Here is a 25,299-nt window from a genome sequence, read left to right on the forward strand (position 1 = left end):
ATTTTGACAGATTGCCAGTTTTAGAATATTTATTTCGATCTTCAAATAATATGGACGTGGCAAACGTAGTGTTATATTCTCTTTGACCGTGGCTTGCAAATACACATCCTACCAAGTACTATATAGTTTATAATTTATTACGTTTGCTAATCTCATAGGTTTAAAATAATACCACTTGACTGACTTTCCAAAAATCATCCCATGTATAGTTTTATTTTTCAGTAATACTATGTAATAAATAGCAAAAAGAAATCATCTGCAGAATATAGTATATATAACCTACTCTAATAGTTTTTATTAAAGATACGACAACTGACTCTTGCAGACTTAATAATTGAGAAAAGATTAAAGAAAACTAAAATTTTAGTTTGGATTATTTATTATAGGGTCAATAATTTCTTACAATAATACTTCCATATTACAATTAAGATAAACAAATTGCAAGAACATAATGATTAATATTCTAGGTGCAAGTTATAAATAAAAAGGAATGTAACAAAAATCTTGTCATATTTTAGTTTGTTCTTAGTTGATAGTCACCATTCTGTGTGATGTACCGAACCCAGGGTAAAGCTTGGTAGCCACTCTTCTCAATGATTTTAAGATATCTAACTTGTATCCCAGATGTAGTGAAATATGGGATTTCAAATTTGACTTGAATTGGGGGCTTGCCATCAGTATCCTCACATTCAACCGATGGTAGGCCGAAATGGGCCCTCATTAAGTACTCCTTGCCTCCTGGGAATGATTTGATAGACCATGTAATAGCATTTTGTTCAGGAGTATATTTAACACTGCCAATAGTAGTCTTAAACCTTGGGGAATCAGCATCAGCTGGAACAGGAATGATTATCTCAACATTATTAGCAGTCGAACGTCTCTTGAACTGGGACTTAGCTTTTATCATGTACTCGACTCTCGAGTGTGCATGGCGTTCAATTACAGACTCAATCCAAATCAATGGTTTTACATGTGTATTTAATCTGTATGACATAAGTTCAAATTCACCATCGGGTGGAATGAACGAAATGGTTCTATCATTTTCAAATCTGGACAATCTGACACACTGGTGGAACTTCACATCTTCTAGTTCAACAGACTTTGATTTGCCCCTTCCTGTACTCTCAAAGAGTACTTTGTCATTCAAGCCAAGTCTCAGTTCTGGCATACCAGACAAATAAACCCTCATTTTGATTGCACCTACTATCTCACTTCTGAGAACATTTCCATTTGAGTTAGCCAATAAGTTTACAGATTCAATAACATCGAGGAATACTTCATTTTTCCTGTATTTAATGCCTTCAGACCTCCAAGACACAGCATTGGTAACTGCCATTGGTATACGTGGCTGCATTTCTAATTTATGACCCTCCTGTGTAATGTACTCTTGGAGTATTTTACTATCAGTAGTCTGTGGATAGCCAAAATCTAACAGTTCATCCAGCAACTCGTAAATAACTACAAAGTTGTCGCGAATACTCTCTTCCTCTAGTTCCTTGAAGTATTCAGTCATCACTTCCACTATTTTATAAAGGAATACAAACACAAGGGCAATATTGGCGTTTTTCTTCGTTGTTGACACAATATAAAGGTTGTTGGTCTTGATATAAGCAAAAGTGCACTCGCTAGTTTGGAGTAATGGAGTCAACATACCCTCTTCTTCTTTCTCCATTAGAAGTGGCATAAACTTGTCTATCACACCCATATCCACATCTCCGCGGTAATTTCTCGAAATGAGAACTTTACCCTTCACATCCAATATATATATCGCCGACGAAGACATCTTAGTACCTGAAATATGTACATAATAAAACTTATCTTTGAGTAAAGAATTGGATTACAAGTACCTACTTAGTAAAAATTATGAACAGTCAAAATACAAAAATAAAAGAACGGAAAAGGAAGCACATACTTTTATAAAACAGTTAAATTAAAAAAGTGTACCTTGATATCCTGTACTAGCTTAAAAATAAGATTATTTAATTAAAAATCATAGCTGCTTTGTAAAATTAATTCGTGTCGTGATGACGCAATTGACATTTTAAAAAAATTACAAGTTTTGTCTGTCATAATAATTTACTGTCATAGTGACAATCACAGACTCATTACTAGAGGTGACAGCCGTGACACGGAGCAATCATCAAAAATTGACCGAAGAGAATTGTTCATCTTTAATTTTATTTCTTGTATTATTCAGATTAGTTAATTTTATACTCCGTTCATCTAAACTCGATTGGCAGGACATTGAAATTAGTGTCCGGTTACATAGCCCCTGCAATAAAATCCGATTTTAATAACAATAAATGTTTAATTCAGGTAAAACCCTTCTCAATATACACGTAAAAAAGTAGCAAAGTATTTTAAAAGATTAAAAAATAAAGATATGAACACGATTAAAAAAAAAAAGAAATGAAAAAAAAAAAAAAAAAAAAATAGTCAACGTTTGTGTTAATTAAGAATATATTGAATCTGTAAAACTCAGACTTTTATCCAACCACACACGTTTGCAAATTGTTAAATTTTGTTACTTAAAAACTGAAAACAATTCAGTTCTCATTTTTCCCTCCCCCAAAAATCTAGAACTCGGAGCAACAAAACCATCTAGAAACAAGTAGATTTTATGACATTGACACTTTCCTGTTTTGTATTTTTTCTGTGTTTAGGAGGTGTTTGGGGTAGGTCGGGCGTTAGAATAATTCTGTTTTTTACTTTGTTTTTGTTTAGTTAAATTAACTCAACGTCTTTTATCCTTGGAACTGAAGATGAAACGGTCAATTATGGTGCTGTTTAGTTCTAGCTATGTTATTAGTTTGTTCTAAATAAGACGTGTTTTGTGATACCTCTATAAGGATGATAACCGGGACCCAGACTAAACAAAGGAACCCTTTAGTATTCCTAGATGTTTCCATTGATGGCGAGAAAGGTTAGTTTATAAAACATTCTTCAAAAAAATAACAATTTTATAAACTTACTATTCATTTACAGAAACTATATTGACTTTGGTTTATGCATTGATTTATAGTTGCATGATTTATTTTAAGATTATTCTTATATGAGTAGTTAATTGTACACCGAGTTTAGTGGGACGAGGTCGCTCAAGTAACTTAGTATTTCCGATGCAATAGTTTTTATAGTAAAAACTACATATTAGGTATGAGTGATAGCTCAATTTGTGCATGTAGGTATGTATAGCTCATCAAGTAACAACTCTAATAGTAATAAAAATAAATGTCATAATCAAGGACATGATAAAAGAAGTATGAAGGTTGAACAACTTGAATGCACTTACAGCTTGCATTTAAATTGGTAATTTTGTATTGAATTTTAAACAACATGAATTTTCCGACCAGTTGTACGATTGTGAATATTTTTTTACATATGTGTTTACAGTTTCATGAATGAAAATATCACTATAGGTGTAGTTTTAACAATATAATAAATATAATCAATAGTTGACAAGAGAGTTAGTTTAGAAATAAACTTTTATTCTTGGTATCCGCTGTGTGTCTGCTGTTTGTCTTGTCCACCAATCTGCACTGTGCCCTGTAGTGCCCCAAATTGTTTTTACAAATACAAAAAAATCTTCAGATAGACAGACATACAGATGGAAGGACAAACAGACTAACAGACAGACATACCTGTAAACATAAGAGCTACAAACACACTACACTTGCGATTTGAGACTGGGCCTATGAATTTATCAGATACAAAACAGTAATATTGATTCCTAAAAATTTATCAAAATTTCAGCTTATTTAGCTTACCGGATATGATTGGGAACACTAAGGGCTCTGGCACTAGCATTTTCACCCATGCAATAATGAACAATTGTCCTGCACACAGCAGAACTATTGCAAATTTGGTTAATATTTTTCACAGTAACTAAGTTAGTTTGTCTTTTCCAGCTGGTCGAATTGTTATAGAATTAAGATATGATGTGGTGCCTAAAACTGCTGAGAACTTCAGAGCCTTATGCACAGGCGAGAAAGGCATTGGTGTCTTCGGAAAACCCTTACACTATAAAGGATGTCGATTTCATAAAGGTAAGTTATTATTTGGCAGTTAACAGAAGCATTTTGCGCTACCCAGTAGCCTTGACCTTGTCAGTCAAGCAATCTTTACCAACCAAATAGGCAGTATAGTTTATTAGGAACAGATAGATAATAATTGCACACAAAATAATTGACAGCATAGCTCTCTCTATCGCTCCCTGAGTGACTGAACTTACATGCTGACCACGGGCCATCTGCGCAATATCACGCGATGCGACCGGACCAAGTATGCCACAGGTAGTGGCGACAGGCGGGTGACGGCTTCCCGTACATTTAACCACAGCGTGAGAAAATTCTCGTGTGCCCCGTGTCCAGCACGTTATGAGTCCCTTACTGAACACATAACTATCAATTGAGTGTTAAATTTCAAGACTATCCACATCTATTACAATTGTAGGAAATGAATTTATTTATTTTTCTAAACACGCTTATTATTTCTTTAATTGAGACACTGAGCAAAATCAATCAAAAAAGCATTACACGCACACAAATTTGATATCATTTGCACAGAAGAAAAGTTGAAAAGAACACCTAAAAAAACTGAAAAATCATGATTCAATAAAATAAATGTATTCAAATCAGCCGTAAAATAAATTCATAATGTCTTCAATCTTTATACTCCTCACCAAAAAGATCATCAGCAATGCACTCTCTACGTACGTTTCGCTCCTACAACCGAGCATCATCAGGAGAGTGTATAAGGATAAAAGAAATGATAAATTACATTGTATATTAGAAATTCCTACATTTCATTTTCAGGGTTACTTTATGCTACTTATTTCCTCGGTTCCAACCCCATAGAGATCACTGCTAATTTTATCGACTAGAATGGTTTCTTTCATTTAATTTCATACTCTTTGATTCATAGCGGAAAAATTACAGAAAATACCATTTCCCTAGTTATACATTCTCCGAAGTTTGCAACAGCTCTAAAATAAATAGTTTAGATACCCTTTTATCTTTAAGTGTAGTGTAATACCTAGTTATATATATAGTTAATAAGGAAGTTTACTTTTTCCAGCGATATCGCAGTTCATGCTGCAAGGCGGCGACATCATCAATGGCGACGGGACGGGCAGCGAGAGTATCTACGGCCCCACGTTCGAAGATGAAAACTTTCAACTTACCGTAGGTTACCTTTTTAGTTTAAATTGTGTTGCTTTGCGCGGTTTGTAGTTACATCATCTTACGTAATTATTACCTTCTAGGCAAGTGCGCCCCATCTAAGGCTGCATAATAACATACCATCAGGTGTGATTGCAGTCAAGCGCTATTATATACAACGTGTAACGGAATTACGAAATACTGTAGAAGGGTGCATAAGAATATATCATAAGGAATCACCCTGTCATCATCATCATATCAAAATAATGATTGTGGAATTTTCTAGCATCTCACAGGAGTTGTTAGTATGGCCAACGCGGGCCGAAACTCTAACGGGTCGCAGTTCTGCGTGACGACAGTGCCGTGCCCTCAGCTCGACGGCACGAATGTGGCTTTCGGCAACGTGCTGGCCGGACTCGGAATAGCTATCGAGATACAGCGACTGTCTGACGACGGACATATAAGTGTGGTAAGTACATTTTATGGGTCAACCTTTCAATCTTAACGCACAAAACGAGTTCGGTCCTTGAAATAATGAGTTTGGATAGGAACGCATTATTTCGCATACGCGTCTCAGTCACAGTACTCAGTTGGGCTCGGAAATCATATTTTTTATTTTTTATTCCATTACAAGTTAGCCGTTGCCTGCAGTCTCGCCTCGTGATAAGTGATGATGCATCTATGATGGTGGTTACATAACATTATAAACTTGTAACTATGCTTTTATAATGCTTTTATAACATGATAAAGTCAAAGTCAAACCGAAGGTAATATTAGATCTACCTTTACCTAAGTTTAAACAATATATTAAAACACATTTAACAAATCGTGGTTACTACACGATTGATGAATTCCTTAACAACAAGGCTGGTTGGAAGCAGGCCACTCCGCTCTCATCTCTCAAAAAACAGAAAAATTCTAAAGATTGTTAAACTTAAATATGATGTTGGAAAAGAGCAATCTGCTGAGTTTCTTGCCGGCTCTTCTCAGTGGAATCTGCCTTCCGAACCGCTGGTAGAGTCACTACAAACAGACTGACTTGATGTTTCAAAAGTGCTTATTAATTAGGCCTACTTGAAATAAATCAAATTTGAATTTGAATTAACCTTATTAATTAGTAAAATATTTTTACACATTTATTTTGTAATTTAAATTAATTGTAAACGTTGTGAAAACCTGTAATAAGCTGAACCCTCATTTAGCTCACAGCTTGGAAAAGAAAAATGTACTAGATTTTGGTTTTCCTAAATAAATAAATTTTAGCAGGCTAACCTGTTAAGTAAACCCAAACCTTGTCAATAGGGTGCTAACAAATAAAAAAAAATCAAAAATTATAAAATACCAAATTGCCCTGCTGGGATTCGAACCCAAAACGTCCAACTTTAAACCAAAGCGCTCACCGCTGCGCCGGTCTTTCTTTTACCAAGCTCACTGAAAACTGGTGTTGAAGATGGAAAACTTGGAACACATAATCAACTGCGAAACTGTCGGCACTAATATAATATACAAACTAAAAGTTGTATCCCGGAGAACCAAAAAAAAACCGTTCCTTAAACCGATAGGGCAATAATAATCATTGAAAGTATATAATATTACTCAGAAGGACTTGCGGCCGACTGAAAATAATGTGCCAAGGTCTTACGAGGACATATCGATGCTCCAGATCTTCATAACCAACTGTGTTGTATGCGTGTCCATAAAAAACAAACCTTCATCTATGAATAAACAAATTATTCGTGGTTCTTTCCTGTAACACTGTTGCACGAAGCATGGCACCTATACCGCGTTCATTGTTGTCATTCAATGCGCTCTTGGACAGCAATGCTCAATGGGATCTACTCCATGACTGGTGGATAGCATTATTCCGTGAATTGTTGAGGTACTCTGAGAATATTGAATGACCTTTACTTCAATATTCGCAGAGTATCACTATAGTATATTATATTAATATCATGTATTTTATAATGTTTAATGCCATCTCTCATTTGTTTGTCTTATAGTTATCCATAAATTATCTAGTTCTATCTAGTTAGTAAGTGGCCCCGCCGCGCCTTACTAACAATAATTAAAAAAAAATCAAAATCTTAAATCCTAATATTTATTTTTGATACATGTATAATAATTAAGATTTTTATCTGAAACGTGTTCGTTGAATTTAGCAAAGAGCAAAAATTTTATTATTAAATAGTGTTTATTGTATCCAAGGTTAAGGTTTAAATGTTAGTACTGTTATAATGTATAGTCGATATATTTTTGTTGGCTGGTAAAAGATATTATATTTTGCAGGAATGCGTGATAGATGATTGTGGAGAGATCACAGAGGAGAGTTGGGACGTGAGTTGCAGAGACGGAACAGCTGACCAGCTTCCAGAGTATCCTGAGGATATACGGATCAACCTTACCGTACGTAAATTATATAGTTTTACAATACTGGCAATTACTTAGTTTTACAATGATGACCTACTTAATTTCACAATTCGATTTTAAAGAACCCATGAATGGGGACTTATATCGAGTGTTTACGACGCGGTACAATGAGTTAATCAATCAATCTAGGACAAAGAAACGGAAAATAGGACACTGGTGGCGCTACCGGTTGCGGCTACCAATTGGCAAATACCGGAGCAGATAACAAGTTAATCCGTTACAAAATTGATATTGAGGAGTTAACATTTCTTTTGCTGTACGTATGTGCACTGTGTAGCGTGGGGATGGAGCGTTACGGCTACATATATATTAGTGGTCGCGGTACCAGTGGAAGATCTATCGCTAACAATTTTGTTTGCAACCAAGTCGCCACCCTCCATAGCGCTGTATACATGCTTTTCTTGGTTGCGCGACTGGTTGCGCCGCCACTGGTGTCTTTGCGAGATACTGCAATATGAATAGCCTATAACAGTCTACTGCTGGACTAAAGGCCTCTCCAAACGGGAGGGCATGTCGCAGTTGAGGACCATGCTGTTCGCTCACCGCTATATCCTCTCAGTCGCCTCGTATGATTCGCGGGAAGAGGAGAGGTGATGACAACTGAATTCTGTATATCTGATCTATAACACGGCACATATAAATATTTGATAATAACAAATACTTTACGTATTGGATAGAAGCAGGCGTTACTTTGCGGAAATCCATCTTAAAAAAAATTCATCCATCATGAAAAGATGCCTCGCCAGATGTTACAGATTTTTACAGCTTTAACTTTTTTTAGATAGAGGAGTTAATGCAGAGGATACGGGAAGTGAAGACTGTTGGCAACTCTTTGTTTTGCGCGGCGCAGTACAAGACGGCTACGCGGAAGTACCACAAGTGCTTGCGGTTTCTGTACCACGCCAGGGATGTTCTAGAGGAAGGCAGAAAAGGGCCACATGACGACTGTGAGTACGGCCATAGGAATTACTGCAGTTTTAGATGTTAAACATCTAATGCGACGGGTCAGACCGACCCGCATATACGCGGGGCGACGCACCGTGGGTTTAAATCAATTTATAGGATTTAAATAAAAAAAAAAATGGGTTTTTTGTTTAAACTAACTACGGCTTAAATTCGGTTTAAATGCTGAGTTATTCGGCTAAGCACAGTCAGACAAAACGTATTGGATAACATACAAAGCTACCATTTCCCTATTTAATTAATGTGGGTAGTAGGTACTCAATAGGAAAACGTGTATTATATTATTTAATTTTAGAAATGTATTCTCAGCTGCAACAATACGAGTATTACTTCACTTGCGTAAAAGAAAATTGCGACCTGTATAAGAGACGCACTAAACTTGCATAAAGGACACTTTCTTCCTGCATACGAGACGTACTAAAAGTGCATAAAAACACTTGCGACCTGTACACGAGGCGTACTAAACTTACATAAAAGACACTGGCGATCTATATACAAGACGTACTTAACTTGCTTAAACGACGCTTGTTTTCTGAATGCGAGACGTACCAAACTTGCATAAACGACTCCTGCTTCCAATACACGCGATTTACTAAACTTGCATAAAAGACACTTGCGACATGTACAGGAGACGTACTAAACTTTCATTAAAGATACTTGCGACCTGTATACTTGACGTACTAAACTTGCATAAAAGACACTTGCTTCCTATACACGAGGTGTGCTAAAATTCCATAAAAGACACTTGTGACCTGTATAGGAAACGTACTAAACTTGCTTAAATAACACTTGCGATCTGTATACTAGACGTACTAAAATTGCGTAAACGACACTTGCTTCCTCAATGTGAGACGTACGAAACTTGCATAAGTACTAAGCTTGTATAAAGGACACTTGAAGCGGGAGCACATTAACCGCTCGCTCGCAGCCCGAGTTGCAATGCCTGTTTAAACATGTTTTCGCTTTTCTCATGATCAGAGTAACTCGGGCGAGTACTAGGTTTGGCGGAAATTAAACCGAGTAAAACTCTGTGCTGGGTCACTCTGCGAAACATGGTTCATAGTAGGTACATCTCTAATATTTATCATATAAAATATAACTAGTTAAAAATAGTATCAATTATAACACTTATTTAACACAGTATTTTAGGTTATATATTTAGTTAGTAACAAGTTTTTTTTTAAATGATTACCGGTACCGTATTGTCGTATAGGGCACAAGGTACCCCCTCTTAATGAGAAAGGATGCTTTCCTTCAATGTTATTAAATTACTTCAAACGCAGATACCTAACTACGAAAAGGCAGATCTGCCGGGTATCAAAATCGGTATTTCTTAACCTCTACAACACAATAATTATGTTTAAACAATCAACCGATTTAACAGATGACGAAGAAATAACGACGTATATACTCCAATGTAACCTGAACTTAGCGGCCTGTTTCACCAAAATGGACGACTTCAGAGCCTGCATCAGATGTTGTTCCGCGGTATGTATGAAATTATAACACGATCCAAAATCTCAATCAAATATACCAGTCCGTTGGGAAGGAGGTAGGAATATGCCGACTTTCTTGCTAAAACAAAATTTCAAAGCTACTTCTAACGAAAACTTGTTGAAATTGTTTATTAGTAATTAGTTAAAATTATGGTATAAAATGAAAAATACTATAGACGTTACTGACATTACTGAGTATTTCGTTGTTTTAATTTTTTTCAAAATTACTAATTTATACCTACTGATTTTTTTCTATTAGGAAAACCTAAACTTGGGAGAAAATTACCACTTTAGAAAAATATAAACATTTAGCATAAACTCGTCGACTCCATGCAAATTTTAATTATATTTTTTTATTTTAATTAATTTAAATAATAAATATTAATTAAGTTCTTTGCAATTAAATCTCCGAAAAATAATGTACATGTTGACTCCACCGTTTTTTGTCGAATTTATACCTTAGCGAAGCCGCTAGTAAATTATACTTTGCAAGGATCCTGTTATGTTTTTTATTTTATAGGTACTAAACATAGACTCCGAAAACGAAAAAGCCCTGTACCGTCGAGGTCATGCGAACTTCGCCCTTCAGAATTACGAAGCAGCCCTATCCGATCTCAAGAGAGCCGACCAAGTCTCCCCAAAGAACAAAGCAGTACAGAAACTTCTGGAAGACGTGCGCCACTCGTACAAAAACTATAATGATTTACAAAAACAGCGGCTATCAAAGTTTTTTCGTGAGCAAAAAGAGGAGAGCGCCGTCGCCGGACATCACTGAAATAAGGCTCAAAGTTATGATTTACAAGATTTTTTGAATATTGGATAAAATCAGGCGTTCCTTTGCGGAATTCCATAGTGCATCCAAACAAATATCATAAATGCGAAAGTGTGTGTTCTTCGTTTGTCCTTACTTTACGCCCTGACTTCGAATTTCGAACTTTGATTTTACGCATGGAATTAGTTGAAAGGATGGAGAGTAAAATAGGCTACTTTTTAAACCAGAAAAACAAAGTGATTCCACGGGATTCGTGAAAAATCGTAATAAACGCCGAGGAAAACGCGGGCAACAGTGTTTAATTAATAAAGTAATATAATTATGACCTTATTTGATATAATCTGCAACAGCCGTACAAATCTGTATTCTGTAGCATCCTCCGATACTCTACAAAGTAATATTGCAAAGATCAATTGTTCCTAGTAAAGACAACATCTCCTGAAGATGTTCAGGGTGGGATTTTCTAATCTTGTTTATTTATTCGATCCGGTGAAATCCCGAGATCGCGTTAACTACCGTATCGGTATCAAAAGAGCGACATCTAGCGGCAGTACCTACTGTTTCCCAGTATTGAAACTAGAGAGAGCTCGAGATGTGGTGTAGGTGCAAAACGTGCATAGAGAGCCCGTTTCGATTTTGTGGTGTTTTTTATAAAAAAAAGATCCACTGAGGTCGCGTGATAGATATGTAACATCGAAAAGTTATAGGACAAAGAAATTTTTTTATCCTGCATGTGAATGTTAGATTACATATTATTTTTGATGTTTTTGACATAACTGTTTACTATAAACTACCAAATTTATTTTTTTGGCATCTTCTGTTAGGGAAGCTCGATTTTACGGCCATTATGCGTCGCCACACACGCCAGGGAGTCTGTCCCGCCGCTTTAGACGCCATTTAAAAAAAATACATCATACAGATTTGTTCGGTTTTTGCGGACATGGCAGATCGATCAAACCGTATAAGAGATGACAAACGTCGATAAAAGTTATGGAATTAGCAGTTACGTTTGATTCCGCTTAAGCTAAACCAGATCGTTTAGCTTAGTAAATTTATGTCCTTATTAAAGTTGTGTCGATTAGAACTAGCAAATTCTTGTGGTCGCAACAAGGCGGAACTTTGAACGCTACAGTTGGAAACTATACGACGAGCCTCGTAAAGATGTCTAAACAAATTAGACTGTTTTAATATTTTAGTGTTCTGAAGAGAATTAAACACATACGCGTTTTATAATCTGTGCATCCAACATGACCAAAATCTTGCCTAGTATCCCGGAAGTAGGTGGTTATTTCAATAGTATATCGTAACATAGATAATGGAAAACCGCTGAACTTCTTACCGGCTTCCACTCGAATTAGTCTTGTCTTCCGAGCTGGTGAACAAAAGACTGAACTGGGTAAACCAGGAGAGACGTGAAATGTCCCAAATTGTTCTACTTTTTTTTTGTTAGATAGCTTTTTTTATTTTTCGTCGCACGACCTCCCTGGCGGATTGGTATTGGTGAGCGCCGCTGTGGCAATGTTTCATACATTGGAAATGTATGGATTCTAAATTTTTTTGGCCGACCTAGTGGGAGGGCTCGGCATTGGCTAATAACCACTCTACCGACAAAAACGTGCGTCCAAGCGATTTAGCTATCCGGTACGATGCCGCGTAAAGCAATTAGGGGTATAACTACTTAACTCTACGAGCTCAGCCCACTAACATCTTATACTGCATCATCACTTAACACCGGGTAATGTTGCAGTCAAGGATTAACTTGAATTAAGAACTTATTATTTTAAAATATCTGACACCATATCCGTAGCTTTAGTTTTCTACGCACACTCGCAAAAAAAAGAAAGAGAAATTAAGTGTACTAGTATTTTCTAACTAATTAGTATTTTCTTTAGGTGCTAATTCGGTAGTATTCAAAACTTAAAACTAAAATCGTACTGTTTAAGATTTGTACGTTCTTTATTGTATAGTTGTTTTTGAAAATTTAAGAACTGCAACCTCTAGACTATAACGAACCTATAACGTTCAACTACAGCCAACACTACCACGAGTAACATTAGGTCCATTACTTAGCGGAAACAAAATGCTTAAAGTCTATTTATTACTACTTGTCTTACGATTATGGAGGGTAGAGGTAAGGAGAGTCATCTTATATGGGAGAAAAGTTGAAAAAGTGTCCAGTGTATGCGCTAAGTAACAGTTCAAAAATCCTCCACAATGGCTCTGGTGGATGCACAGGGTATGGTATGAATGTAGCAATCGTAGATGAATTGAAGTATGCCGAGTTAAAAAATGTAATGTCATTATCGACTAAAGTAGTTAATTATTGAGAATTTCAACAACTTACGTTGTACAAAATATTGTGGTAAATATAACCTTACTTCCTTGTATCTCCATACTTCCTTGTTTATTTTTCAAGCCTACTCTAACAATATTTATATTTGGCGCTTCTTTTAAGAGTTACCCTGATGCAAATGTGGCGCCATCCTAATTTAATACATTTTGACGACACTTTTTCATATACACAGATGACTCTCCTTACCTCTACCCTCCATACTTACGATGTTATAATCTTTTCATTAGTTTTTACTTAAAATTATATTTAAAAAAATATACATAGTAAATTATAATTACAAGGTTTTCATAGTCCTTTAACGATGACACTTAGCTTGCAATATTATCTGAACCATTTTGTTTGAAAAAATACAACTCATCGGATAACTGATAACAGTTTTGTATTTGGCCGAAACAAAATAACATACAAACATTGCAAGTTAAATAAAAGCTTGTAATAAATACATTTATCAAGAGAATCTATGTTAATCGTACCTTGTTTTTATTTATTTTAGCCCGCTGGTCTATTTTTTTTGTATTTAAAAAAAGAATTACTCAAAATCACCGAATAGATTGTTTGCATATAAGCACTGATGGTTTTTGTGAACGTTGCGAATGATAAAAAGGTATTCAAGTAAAATTTCTCTTTCAATCTTAATTTGTATTAAAATAATTTAAAAATTACAGTACACTGCCACTAATATTATTGAAATTGCGTTGTGTTTTTATCATCGTGATTTTTTTAATTCTTATAATTTCTAAGTAACGATCGTCGTCGATGTTACTGACTGCTTTTCGACCAGATGTACTAACCTAGGATTTATATGATACCAATAAGAAATTTATTTTGACCTCGCTTTTGACCTCGCCCAATGCTAAGCTCCCTAGCACATTTCTGGTGGTCGAGCACTATTATCCGGAAAGAACGTATTCTGACAGATGTACAAAAGTCTTATTGGATGGGATTTTTATTCGATTGTCCAAACGTTCCAAATTTTGGTATTGATTTAGTATAAATTTTCGCGTGTTTTTTGTTGTGATATGCTACTTTTGTTGACCTTCGCATCTGTAACGTTATTACGTATAGGTATTTAAAAAACGTTAAGGATGAATTGAATAACTTTGTTTCATTAGTAATATTTTAAGTAACTTCTGTACGAAAACATCTCTTTCTACAAGGTCCCTTCTTGACAAACACCATACCGATCTGCTTACAACGCATTAATCTAACTGGCACCATTTAACGAATCGTGCTGGTCTTTATTGGGAAACCGGCCAGTAAATAAATATTTATTTATTATGTGGCCAAACCGTAAAGGACCACTGAAAAGGGGAATACTACAGTAAATTAATAAGATATTTCAAGACGTTATCTCAGATATTATATGCCTAAATCCCAGAGCGCCACAACAAACTTATATTTGAAATATTTTTAATCTCCGATTTACATATAACTTGTTGGTCTCTTTTCTTAATTCGTATTACTTAACTTAATTATTGAAAGTTACTTAGTTATTTATATTTCTCTTCAATTAATATGGATTGTAATAATTTTTTTATGGTTATTATTCTAGGTTGGTCTTGGATTACCAATTTTAGTGATATTATAATTTGTCACGTATACGTAGCGACGGGCGCATTTCCATTAGTTCTTAACTCCGTCGGTAAGTTAAGTTGCGGGGATTTCCTTGAGGGGTTAAATTAATGAAAATCACATATCGTTTATACAATGTTAAATATCGCCTCCCACAAAAAATCAACCTGTCGAAATGCGCCCAAGAGAGCTAGCATGGTCAGGACACATTTTTCTCTACGGAGACAGGACAAAATTTTATCCTCTTACACGGTTTTACTATCCTCCAACAGTGGGCGCACGGTAAAAAGTATCCAATTAATGTAATCAGGCTTCGGCAGGTGGATAAGTAAATTTTATCACTTGTCAGTGGATATATAATCGGGGGAATACATTGTGTGTCCTCAGTCCTGCCTATGCTAGCCATTCAGAAGTTGTTGATTCTACTTGTTACAAGGCTATCCTGTGTCATTGTATTTCGATGGTTTGTCAATTCGAATTGTTTGTTTCAAAATCTAATAAAATCTCTTTAACCACCTAATTTACTGACAGAAGTTCATGACGTGACACTCTTATGGTCTTTGCACACCATATCCAGTCAAATCGTTGTTGAGACAATGTGGCTTTCAAACGTCATTATGTTTCAACAAAAATTGGATTTGTCAGTGTCTTTAATCATTATTGCAGTACACACGAGAGCGTTCTCTCGAACATACATAACAACTCGACTGAATAAAATAATGACATAAATAAAATCTTAATCCTTTGAAAAGCTCTTGTAATAGACCATTATATTAAGATGACAAAATACGCCAAAACGGATAATTTGCATGAAATTTGTTTATTTTCTTTTCTAAGTTTCGATTTATTAGACCCACAATACTTGTGAGTTTTGACAATTGATGCTGCACTCTTAATTAATTTATAACTATCTAGCATTGTATCGAATTTAGTCTTAATTAAATATTGTTAAACTCAGTTAATAGAATTGCAATATAAATAAAACCAGAATTTATGTTGTAAGCTTTAAGTTAAACTTTACTATATAGTCCTGATTAGAATTATTCTTACTATTTTTTGTATCGTTTACTTTATTCCAGATATTGTCTAAACTTTGTATTTGTAATTGTTGTTTTTGTAAATATATCTGGAATAGCCTCACTGTCTTATTTTAATGAATGAATATGCGTATCGTTTTTATAAATTATAACTAACGAATTATGACGATTTTTTATCGCGATTGAATGAATGCACTTGTTTGTACGCTACAAATGTGAATGTGTATAGAGACTAGAATAGTCCATTTTTTATGTGTCTTAAATAATGTTTTTTTTTAATCTATAAGGTTTGTTATTTCAATTAATAAATTGTTCTCTTGTTTTTTTCATATTTTTTATAAAACATACTTTACACTAAAATGTATAGAAAAAATTGTTTCCATGAAAAGACACGTAAGGCAATGAACCATACTATAATAGACGTACATTGATAGTTTATGATCTTATTCACTGACTTACCACACATGTAAGATAAATTACGATTAATACCAAAATTATTTATGAAAATACTATTTTACTCGTTTGGATCACATAATTATGAACCATAGAGCTATTTGTATATTTAAATTGTGCAAGCATACCAAAAAGATTGAATGACTGTGTGCTTCGTAAAAAATTTGCATTGTGCAATGCATTTTTTTCACGTGCACAAAATTAGCTCTGTGGGCCCCGTAGATAGTTCAATAGAACTATCTACTGGACCCACAGAGCAAATTTTGTGCTTAATCTGAGCAAGCATACTAAGGCTGAGATTCAAAGCCCTCTATCTTATATAGTCCCCTGCATTATATGGAGGACAAGTTATAGTGAATGGACTGTAAAGACTACTTTGGATTGGCTCCGTCAAAGTTGGTAATAAAACAACACATTTTCGTCAGAGACATGCCATTGTCTCGTTATAACTGTTTCTTACGTCTAAGCTAAGTCAAACTAAACTATGGGTCTCAGCCTTAATCATAGATTCAATAGCTCTATGGTTCGTAAGTGTTTTTTTTTTCAAATATTTTTTTAATGTCAAATTGTATTGTAGAACTAATTGTGTGCATAAAGAACCGTAAACTATTGCTGTATGCTTCGTAAGGTAAACTAAGGTAAGGTAACTCCCATTAATTTAGTCACAGGCTTGTCGGGGTATTATTAAATTATGGTTGTAAATCAGCTAGACTTAAGTTTAGGAATGTATTATAGTAGAAAAAAGAGGGGCTTAGGCAGTCCTCGACAATCAAATTGTGATATAATGGACTGGTTGTACGCATCCAGATCTCCTTAACGAAAAAATATTTTATACGAAAGTTTTATTAATTAAGTTTATAATGACGGTTATGAATAACTATTTAGTTATTAAGGCGTTTGAAATGTGAAAAAAATGTGTTTGAAGTCATGAGAATGGTACAATAACCAGAGATCGGATATTCCGATGCGTATTTACCCACAGTAACTACAATAATGAAATGGCAGTATGGAAGCGGCTTCTTAATTTTTTTTTAATTAATGGAAAGCCGGGAAATCCGTGAATGTTTCACTTTTCGGGTGCAAAGCAAGGAAGCAATTTTATTAATATGTTTCTATTTGCATCTGTTTGTGTTTTGTGTTTAAAATTAACTTTAAGTTAATATGGTATCCTTAGTATGTATGAAGTGTAAGTAGTATGGGATCCTAAGGTATTTTTAATGAAATAATTAAAAAAAAATAGCTTACCGAGATATATTTAAAACAATAAAATGACTTGAGCGGTCTTTGTAACACCTAATGTTGCACAAAAATGGCGGTCAGTGCCCGGCGATAACATTCGAACTACGCTATACGTATCCGAAGGACTCAAAGCTTTTTGCTTGCTAATGCTTTTTTCTTACGTGACGAATGACGATTTCTGTCAGTTAACTTTTGTCGCAAGTCGCGTTAAAGAACTTTGTCCAAGACTTAAAAAGCCAGTTACTTTATACCATCAACAGCTTTTAACAGTCCGCTGCTAAACTAAAGGCCACTCCAGCGGGAGGGTTTTCCCATAATCACCACGCTGGGTTGGTGATCCCAGTAGATAGTTGTAGTAGCACAGAACTGCTGCCCGTTCTCCGTTGTATTCCCTTAGACGCCTTGTACGACTCCTGTGTGATGAGTAGGGTGGTGGCAACTGTATTCTAATCCAACTTTACCGCATTACATAATTTAGTAGCTTTTCTGTCCGTTCACACAGACCGCCTCGGAGATTTTGATAGCGATTAAAATAGTGTGTTGGGTAGTTGAAATAATGTTTATTTTTACATATCACCTCTTTTGTTACTTAGAATGCTATCGCGCTCTTGTAGCCGACCAGCCGGTCTATGTGAAACAAAGCTTGGTCGCTCCGGCCAGTTCCAACCGTATGCGCGCCGGAGGTCTGTGTGAAAAGAATAGCACCGTCCGATGCTGTTCGAGCCGGACACTTTATCTGCAGTAAATGCGCATTCGTGTATCCGATCTCTAGTTACGAATAACTATTTAGTTATTAAGATGTGTTGGATGAAGAGAATATGTGTGCGTCATGCGAATTGTATAATAACCTGTGCTGTGATAAGTTAATGGAATGGAAGAAAGTCAAATTAATGGAAGTTATATGACGTAATTAATGGGAGGTAATATGACGTAATTAATGGGTGTCTCTAATGTGGCCAATGATTTATTTCAATAATATGATAATATGTTACATCAAATTATAGATTTGCTAACATACTTCACAACAATAATTCCTGGCGTAATAATTGACACGTAATTCAAATACTCTCAAGAAAGAGAAAAGTTGTCAAGTTTACTTCACTTATTGTGAAGCGCATAGTCTGCGGTTAAGTTTTTAATGGCATAAGAAAACAGCAGTCTTCTTCATCAATCGGCAAGTCATAAAAAAGAGAAAAAGTTGATCGCGCCGGTTGTATACTCATCGAAAATTTTTATGTATATAACAGAAAGTCTTTTCTTTACAGCGGTGGCGGCTAAGTTGCCATTAATAGCTATCTAAACACTAATGTTTGTTCTATTACCAAGATGACGTCACAGGCACTGAGGCCTAAAGTCAGTTAGCAACTATCAGAAAAGATACTGAATACGGGGACAGTGCACAGATTGCAATGACGAATAGTTATATATGTACAGATTCAAGGGCTAGATTTAGATAAAATCTTAGTTAAAATTATTGTTAGAGTGTTTTACCGCCGGAGGCCTGTAAGGCAACGTTCATATTTATAGCATAAAGCGCGAATGGCTGGGAGAGGAGCTAGTGTGTTGTAGGACACCCCGCACAAACGTCAATAATATTGACAATAATCTGAATATTGTCACTTATAATAATTGTCTGCGGGGAGCCTAAGACTTATTTTTAAGTATCTGTAAGTAAATGTAGTTTTTGTTAATAAATGCTCTTAGTTATGTGATGACATTGCAAAGCATTTTATATCACGAACCGAACTGCGATTTACTTGAGTTTGACGAAACACACGGCTGTGAATGTGTGTGTATCCAGACGTGAAAGCTATCCACGATCATACGGACTAAAGCCTAGTACAAAAAACCAAAACTGTCCAAATGTCAGTCTACGTACAGGTCTGGGTGCCAAGTGTAACTTTTTATAGAGCACCATCTGTTGAAAACACTGTTTTCCGAAATTGTGACTCTGAAATGGCGCTCCTGTGATACCATATAAGTCGTAATTAACTTTCACGCGATAGAATAAGTAAACGTAGGTAGAAAAACTCACACTAGGCACTCTGAGCCTCACCGGTCTAGTATAGTACTGTATACTTGGTTTAACTCATGGTGAGTTTTTTTCTGATAAACTTTTTTCCATTTTCCTATTTTATGTTAAACATTCAGAACATTAAGAGGTAAAATAGTTACTGTCTGCTATATGGTATGAAGTGCCTAACCATTTAATCGAGAAAAACTTGGAGTTGTTTTCGATGTTTCAATATTGGTCGTGTAAGAACATGGTCTCTGTATGTTTTTAATTCTGTGGTTGCATGCCAACGAATTTGCGTATTTTTTTCTACCACGAATCTTGCAAAGCTACACTTTAAGTGTGTAAAGTTTGGTATGCCATTTTGGATTGAAGCAGGCGTTACAATATTGACAGATGCAATGTATAATATTAAAAGCTTATTAATCTTTCAGCGACAACCGGAAAAAAATATAATAGTATCCTCAGATGACTTTACAACAAAGAAATGTAAAGTATTTGTACTTTGCGAAACAGACATCTTCGGATAATGCTCCGGTATCAGAGTAAAACATCATGGTATTTGAGCTTGATAGCAATACAAATCGTAATTCCCAAATCCAATGGCTAAAATAGCTTTACTATTACACAAAACATATGAACTTACCGTGATTCAATTGAATAAAACATCCGAATATCAGAATACCGAAGAACAGCAGTGGGAAGCTAATTTGGTGAGGATGATGAATTGGCACCACTGTATATTATAACTAATATCTATGTTAAGTCGCCCTTTAATGCCCTAGAATGAAATTTTGACGTTTGCTATTACAGTAGATAGTTTTCGATTATCGAAACACTAAATTGTACTTTTTTATTTTTGCATTATTATTAGATAACGTTATTACGTATAATATCCAAATCGTGTTGTTGTAATGTGAAAGAATGTTTTATCACTAATTGGTTTTTTATTTAATTGTATTGCACCTTCGTGAACGAAATTAATGACATTCACTTTGTTTCAAAGCTTAATTTCGCACAGCCTGTTTTTCAAGTGGAACGTCGAAGGCATGAGGTATCATATGAAATAGTAAACAATAAACAACTGTTAAATAGGGAACAGCAAGTCCATTTTATTTTGAAAATACGGTGGACCTCCGGTAATCTAACCGCGGAGTTAACGATTGAGACCGCGCAAATATCATACTAACGGTCCAGCATAACCATCATAAATGTGACTAGTAATTTAATAATGCCGATCTTATGTCCTCGTATTTCATATTAAACCATTATTAGTTTTAAGTTATTTATGTCACTTTGTACTTGTATCAAATTTCTTGATATATCTTTAAGTTCTGGCCCAGGGATTCAACTTGAACTCAAGGTGGCGTGCAAGTTTACATCACTGCGTACAACAAACCGGTTCAGTACCTCAAAATCCGTTTTCCTATTTGTTCGAACAAAACAATTCGGTTACCATACATAAAACCGCTCTTTAACCTATTATTTGCACGTGTAGGTTAGGTTAGGTTAGGTTAGGTTAGTATCAAAAGAGAGACAACTAAAAAGAAATAAACAAAGGAACAACTTTTTGTCGGTTTGCTAAATCAAGATAGAACGCGAGCGGTCAATCAACCTAGTCGACGTTTAATGAACAATTGTTTTTTTTTCCAAAATATTAACGATAAAAGCAAACTTTTAGGACACACGATGTTGCTATTATTCTTTTAACTGTAGTCTCAATATATGCCCTAACTGGTACATTTTACAAATTTGCACGCCACCGCGAATTCTGATGAAATGTTCTGGTTTTTTGGCCTTCGTGCCCACAAATCGCTGTCATAATAGACAAAGTAAGTAGTATGTACGTACTGTAAGACTGTGTCGGTTAAACGGAAAGAATGGTGTTGAATTGCTGATTAATTGTACTTTTGTATCATATTATTTAATTATACGGGATTTTTAAAGAATGTTTTTTCATTTATTATCACCTGGGCTTTATAGACATGGTGGTCTGAAATATCAGCGTAATGGAACGTTAAATTTTCTTAATAGTAATAAATGACGTATTTTTGTCCTGCAACGTGCCACCCCGTGTTCATGGTTTAGCCTTCAGTTAAGCTTCATGTGCCTGTACCGGCATCCACGTCCTTAAGAGCGGAACATTGGAACAATGTTCAAATTTCACCAATCAGCTTTCTATATTCTTATTTGTTTAGCAGCATATTGCCAAAGAAAAGGTTTAACGGCAGGTACCTACCTACACAAGATTAATTTTGTTTACACTTTATGTAGGTAGGTACCCTTATGTTAAAATTACATTACGAAAATCTGCGGCTCTCCAAACTCTTAGCCACTTGTTGTAGTTATTGTGTGTTTGGGCTCGTTAGAATGGTCTCAATTAGTAGATATTATCTTTAAAATCACCATCATGAATTGGAACAACTAAAAAGAAACCATTCTAACGAGCCCAAACACACTATAACTACAGCAAGTGGCTAAGAGTTTGGAGAGCCGCAGATTTTCGTACTGCAGCATCAGCTCAAGGTTACGTTGGCTGTAAAACCAGCGTTGGTAGACCCCGCCGTGGTGGACGGATTACATAAGGCGAGACGCAGGGAGCCGCTGGTCCCAAGTCGCACAAGACCGTGGTATTTGGAACTCCCTACAAAACGGCCTATGTCTAGCAGTGGCCTTCAATCGGTTTATATGATTAGGTAAGGGTAAAAAAACGATACGGTACTTTTTTAATGATTTTATAAACCACAATAAATACAGGCTCTAAAGTAGGTAATGACAACAAAATAAGGTGGGTAGGTACGCTTTATAATTGAAGTGGTCAAGGACGGCAAGTATATTTGGAACATCGACTTTATAATTAATCCAAAGTTTATGGAATACATAGCTCAAATTACTGGCGAGAGGTATCTAAGCGTTGCGATTGTGACCTTGCGTCACAGTTAACGTGTAACCAATACGTTAAAATGTTTAGGGTGCGGCGCCGTGTGGATCGGTCGTATATGACGTATTGTGTAAAACGGTTTAAATTACTTTTATGAATAATTATAAAGTCGAAAACAAAACGCACAATGTACACATTATAGAACACCCGACAGGGCACGACTACATCACAATGTACAACACGTCACGCACAATCAACAACTATTACAGACACCACTGTCTACATTTACGACTACATTCCAGTCAAATACAAATATACATGAAGACAAAAGAAAACAGTTCTCATACAATAAAATATTAGCAACAACAAAACACAATCTTTGTAAAATTATAATATTTTTTTTAAATTATAAAGATTTTAAAAACGAGACTATTTCGCATAGAAAATATTCATTAAATAATTGTAAAATAAATCGTTAAAAGAAAGTGTCATATTTCTTTTTAATTCTAAAATTTTTCTTGTTATTTGAACATTCAACTGCATTGTTGGTCTATTGCTGTGTACTTATAGAAACGTATTGCGATTGGGTTACAGTCAATGCAGACATTCTGCAAACATCTTAAAATTCCATAAACGATCAGATTTCTATCAGATCAGAGTAAATGTACTAAAATCTTTAAACAAAAATTTCATATAAGTATTAAACTGGAATACAATACAAAATATGTTTTTGTGCACCTCCTTAAATACTAATGTCTTAAAATATAAAATTTCCCGCGTAAGCTTGAAGCAAAGCGTTTGTGATTCCAATATTTGGCATTTTTAGGCAAAAAATAAACCCCTTTAATTTGCCGAGAAATAGGAGTAATTTTATATAATACAACGTTATTATACTAGGTTTAAAGTAGAAACAAAATTTCTTTCGAGATCTGAAGATGTTGATTTTTATTTTTATTTAAACTACATTTTATTCGATTTTTAGTTCCCCCGGACCCTCATTCTCCGCGGCACACAATCTAAACCACAATTTGTGACATAAATTTTACAGTAGTATTTGTAAGAGGCGTCAAAGTTGACGTCACACAATGTTTTTCGTGTTATTATTTCAATGGTAATATGGGTCCTTTGAACTGCACTTTTATGAAACAATGAAATAGTATTCACAATATAGAAATAAATAGTCGTTATTAAAGTGCATTAGTCAGTGTAATTTCGACATGTTTTTGAGCCGGGCATACACCAACCGGTATCCTATTTATTTCTGAAGTATGAAATATATTTAAAAAAACAAAAAAAAAGGATAAATTCAAATACTTTCAGTGCATTTTTGTACGAGAAAACCTAATTAATTTTAGAAAAGTAATCCATGAATCACCGTTGCTTTATATATATACTAATAAACTTTGTGAATATATCTCGTATTTTGTAATAACTTTCATAAAAAGTTAAAACAAATTGAGTATAGTTAGAGGTCCATGCACAACCGACAGTCGCTTAACTGTAATATTGTACGTGATTTGAAAGGGTAATAATATTAGAAATGGCGAATATTTACTTACAGGGATTCCAAATTGGGGAAGCACGACTAGTGAAATTAATTCAGAAGTACTAGATACTCTAGAAGTAGTCTTATACCAACTAAGTCTCACTCCTACGTACAATAAAAGAAGAAATAGAAAAGTACTAAGCGGGTATCAACAAGTATATTGTACTTACTGTTTTGAATTAACAATTACCTTTTTATAATATACCTCGGGTTTCTTATTACAAATTCTGACTTTGATTTCCCTGAAATCCTCCGCAAATGGCTAAACACTCGCCATTTCTTCAAAAGAAAAAAAACTGTTTAACACTATTGAGGACAGAAATTACACATTTAGGAAATAGTATTGGACGTTAATGAAATTCTATGGACTGGATACTAGGTATATTCACGACGAAGGGTTTCGCCTGTATTTAGTAAGTAGAAAAGTTTACATTTACAGATTATTTTTATCGTGTGTAGTCCCTTTTGGCATTTGTAGGCATGTACGTACTACTGCAACGTTTTATCGGATGATTATATTATTTTCGAGATCGCATAATCTCAATTTTTTCCTTATTAAAGTTCATAGGAATTAATAAATCAATGAATGCGATACCTACATGTGGAGTGGGCTAATCGAGATAATTATTTATCTATTTAAGGAATGTCAGACTTTATCAGGCTACAACATTAAATATAAAGATGTGACATTCGCTGAACTTCCATAAATCTTTAATTAGTACATGGCAATTATGTCAAAAGGGGCTCCTTTCGTGAAATACCAAAGATATAAATCGTTGGATACCCTCTCGCCTTATTATTATATTGACCAAAAGTGTCAAATGAGTTAAGTCACTATACATAAGTAGGAGGAGACCTATAAACGAAGTCATACGTAGTAACTTGTAGCTTAATAACTAACTACATTTTCCTTTCTGTTTACTGGTCCTTTACTAAAATACGTCCTTTTACTACAGATGTACATTAAAACAATGCTATTGCTTAAGATATCAACGATTTACATCATTGTTAAAAACACAATAAGTTAGATATTGACGAAGTTACGCCTGTATTTAAAATGTAGAAACGTGTTCAGTTATATATTTATTAGATACATATTCAGTCTAGTAAATACGGTCGGATATAAACATAAATCCAATTGCAATTGTATAGAACTCCCTACACTTTACGATCCCAAATCTGACAGGATCGGATCGGATGGCCTAAGACCCTGATAACATGCCGATCCTAAACTGGAAAAGATCGAATGTTCCAGGACTGTTTATCAGATCAGATAGCGTATAACTAGAACCGACAGTATTTGCATTTCATACACCTTCGGATTTTGAATCGGTTTAAGTCTTCAGACTTATTAATTTAGAACCGTATAAGTGAAAGAGTGTTCTATACG

At 34.9% G+C, this 25,299-nt stretch overlaps 2 protein-coding genes across 2 annotated transcripts; one reads left to right on the plus strand and one right to left on the minus strand.

Annotated features, from left to right (window-relative positions):
- Positions 1 to 361: 361 nt before the first annotated feature.
- On the minus strand, positions 362 to 2,061 carry LOC120625319 (AP-1 complex subunit mu-1). The gene is made up of 2 exons (XM_039892353.1): positions 1,945 to 2,061; positions 362 to 1,791 (listed from the first exon to the last, which is right to left on the minus strand). The coding sequence occupies exon 2, from the start codon at positions 1,781 to 1,783 to the stop codon at positions 515 to 517; it is 1,269 nt and encodes a 422-aa protein (XP_039748287.1). The 5' UTR covers positions 1,784 to 1,791; positions 1,945 to 2,061; the 3' UTR covers positions 362 to 514.
- Positions 2,062 to 2,674: 613 nt separating this feature from the next.
- Positions 2,675 to 11,059, plus strand: LOC120625342 (peptidyl-prolyl cis-trans isomerase D). The gene is made up of 8 exons (XM_039892379.1): positions 2,675 to 2,923; positions 3,906 to 4,043; positions 5,074 to 5,180; positions 5,443 to 5,625; positions 7,443 to 7,559; positions 8,365 to 8,530; positions 9,931 to 10,034; positions 10,563 to 11,059. The coding sequence occupies exons 1-8, from the start codon at positions 2,851 to 2,853 to the stop codon at positions 10,815 to 10,817; spliced, it is 1,143 nt and encodes a 380-aa protein (XP_039748313.1). The 5' UTR covers positions 2,675 to 2,850; the 3' UTR covers positions 10,818 to 11,059.
- Positions 11,060 to 25,299: the final 14,240 nt, after the last annotated feature.

Source organism: Pararge aegeria, chromosome 7, assembly GCF_905163445.1.
Source record: "Pararge aegeria chromosome 7, ilParAegt1.1, whole genome shotgun sequence".
Taxonomy (NCBI): domain Eukaryota; kingdom Metazoa; phylum Arthropoda; class Insecta; order Lepidoptera; family Nymphalidae; genus Pararge; species Pararge aegeria.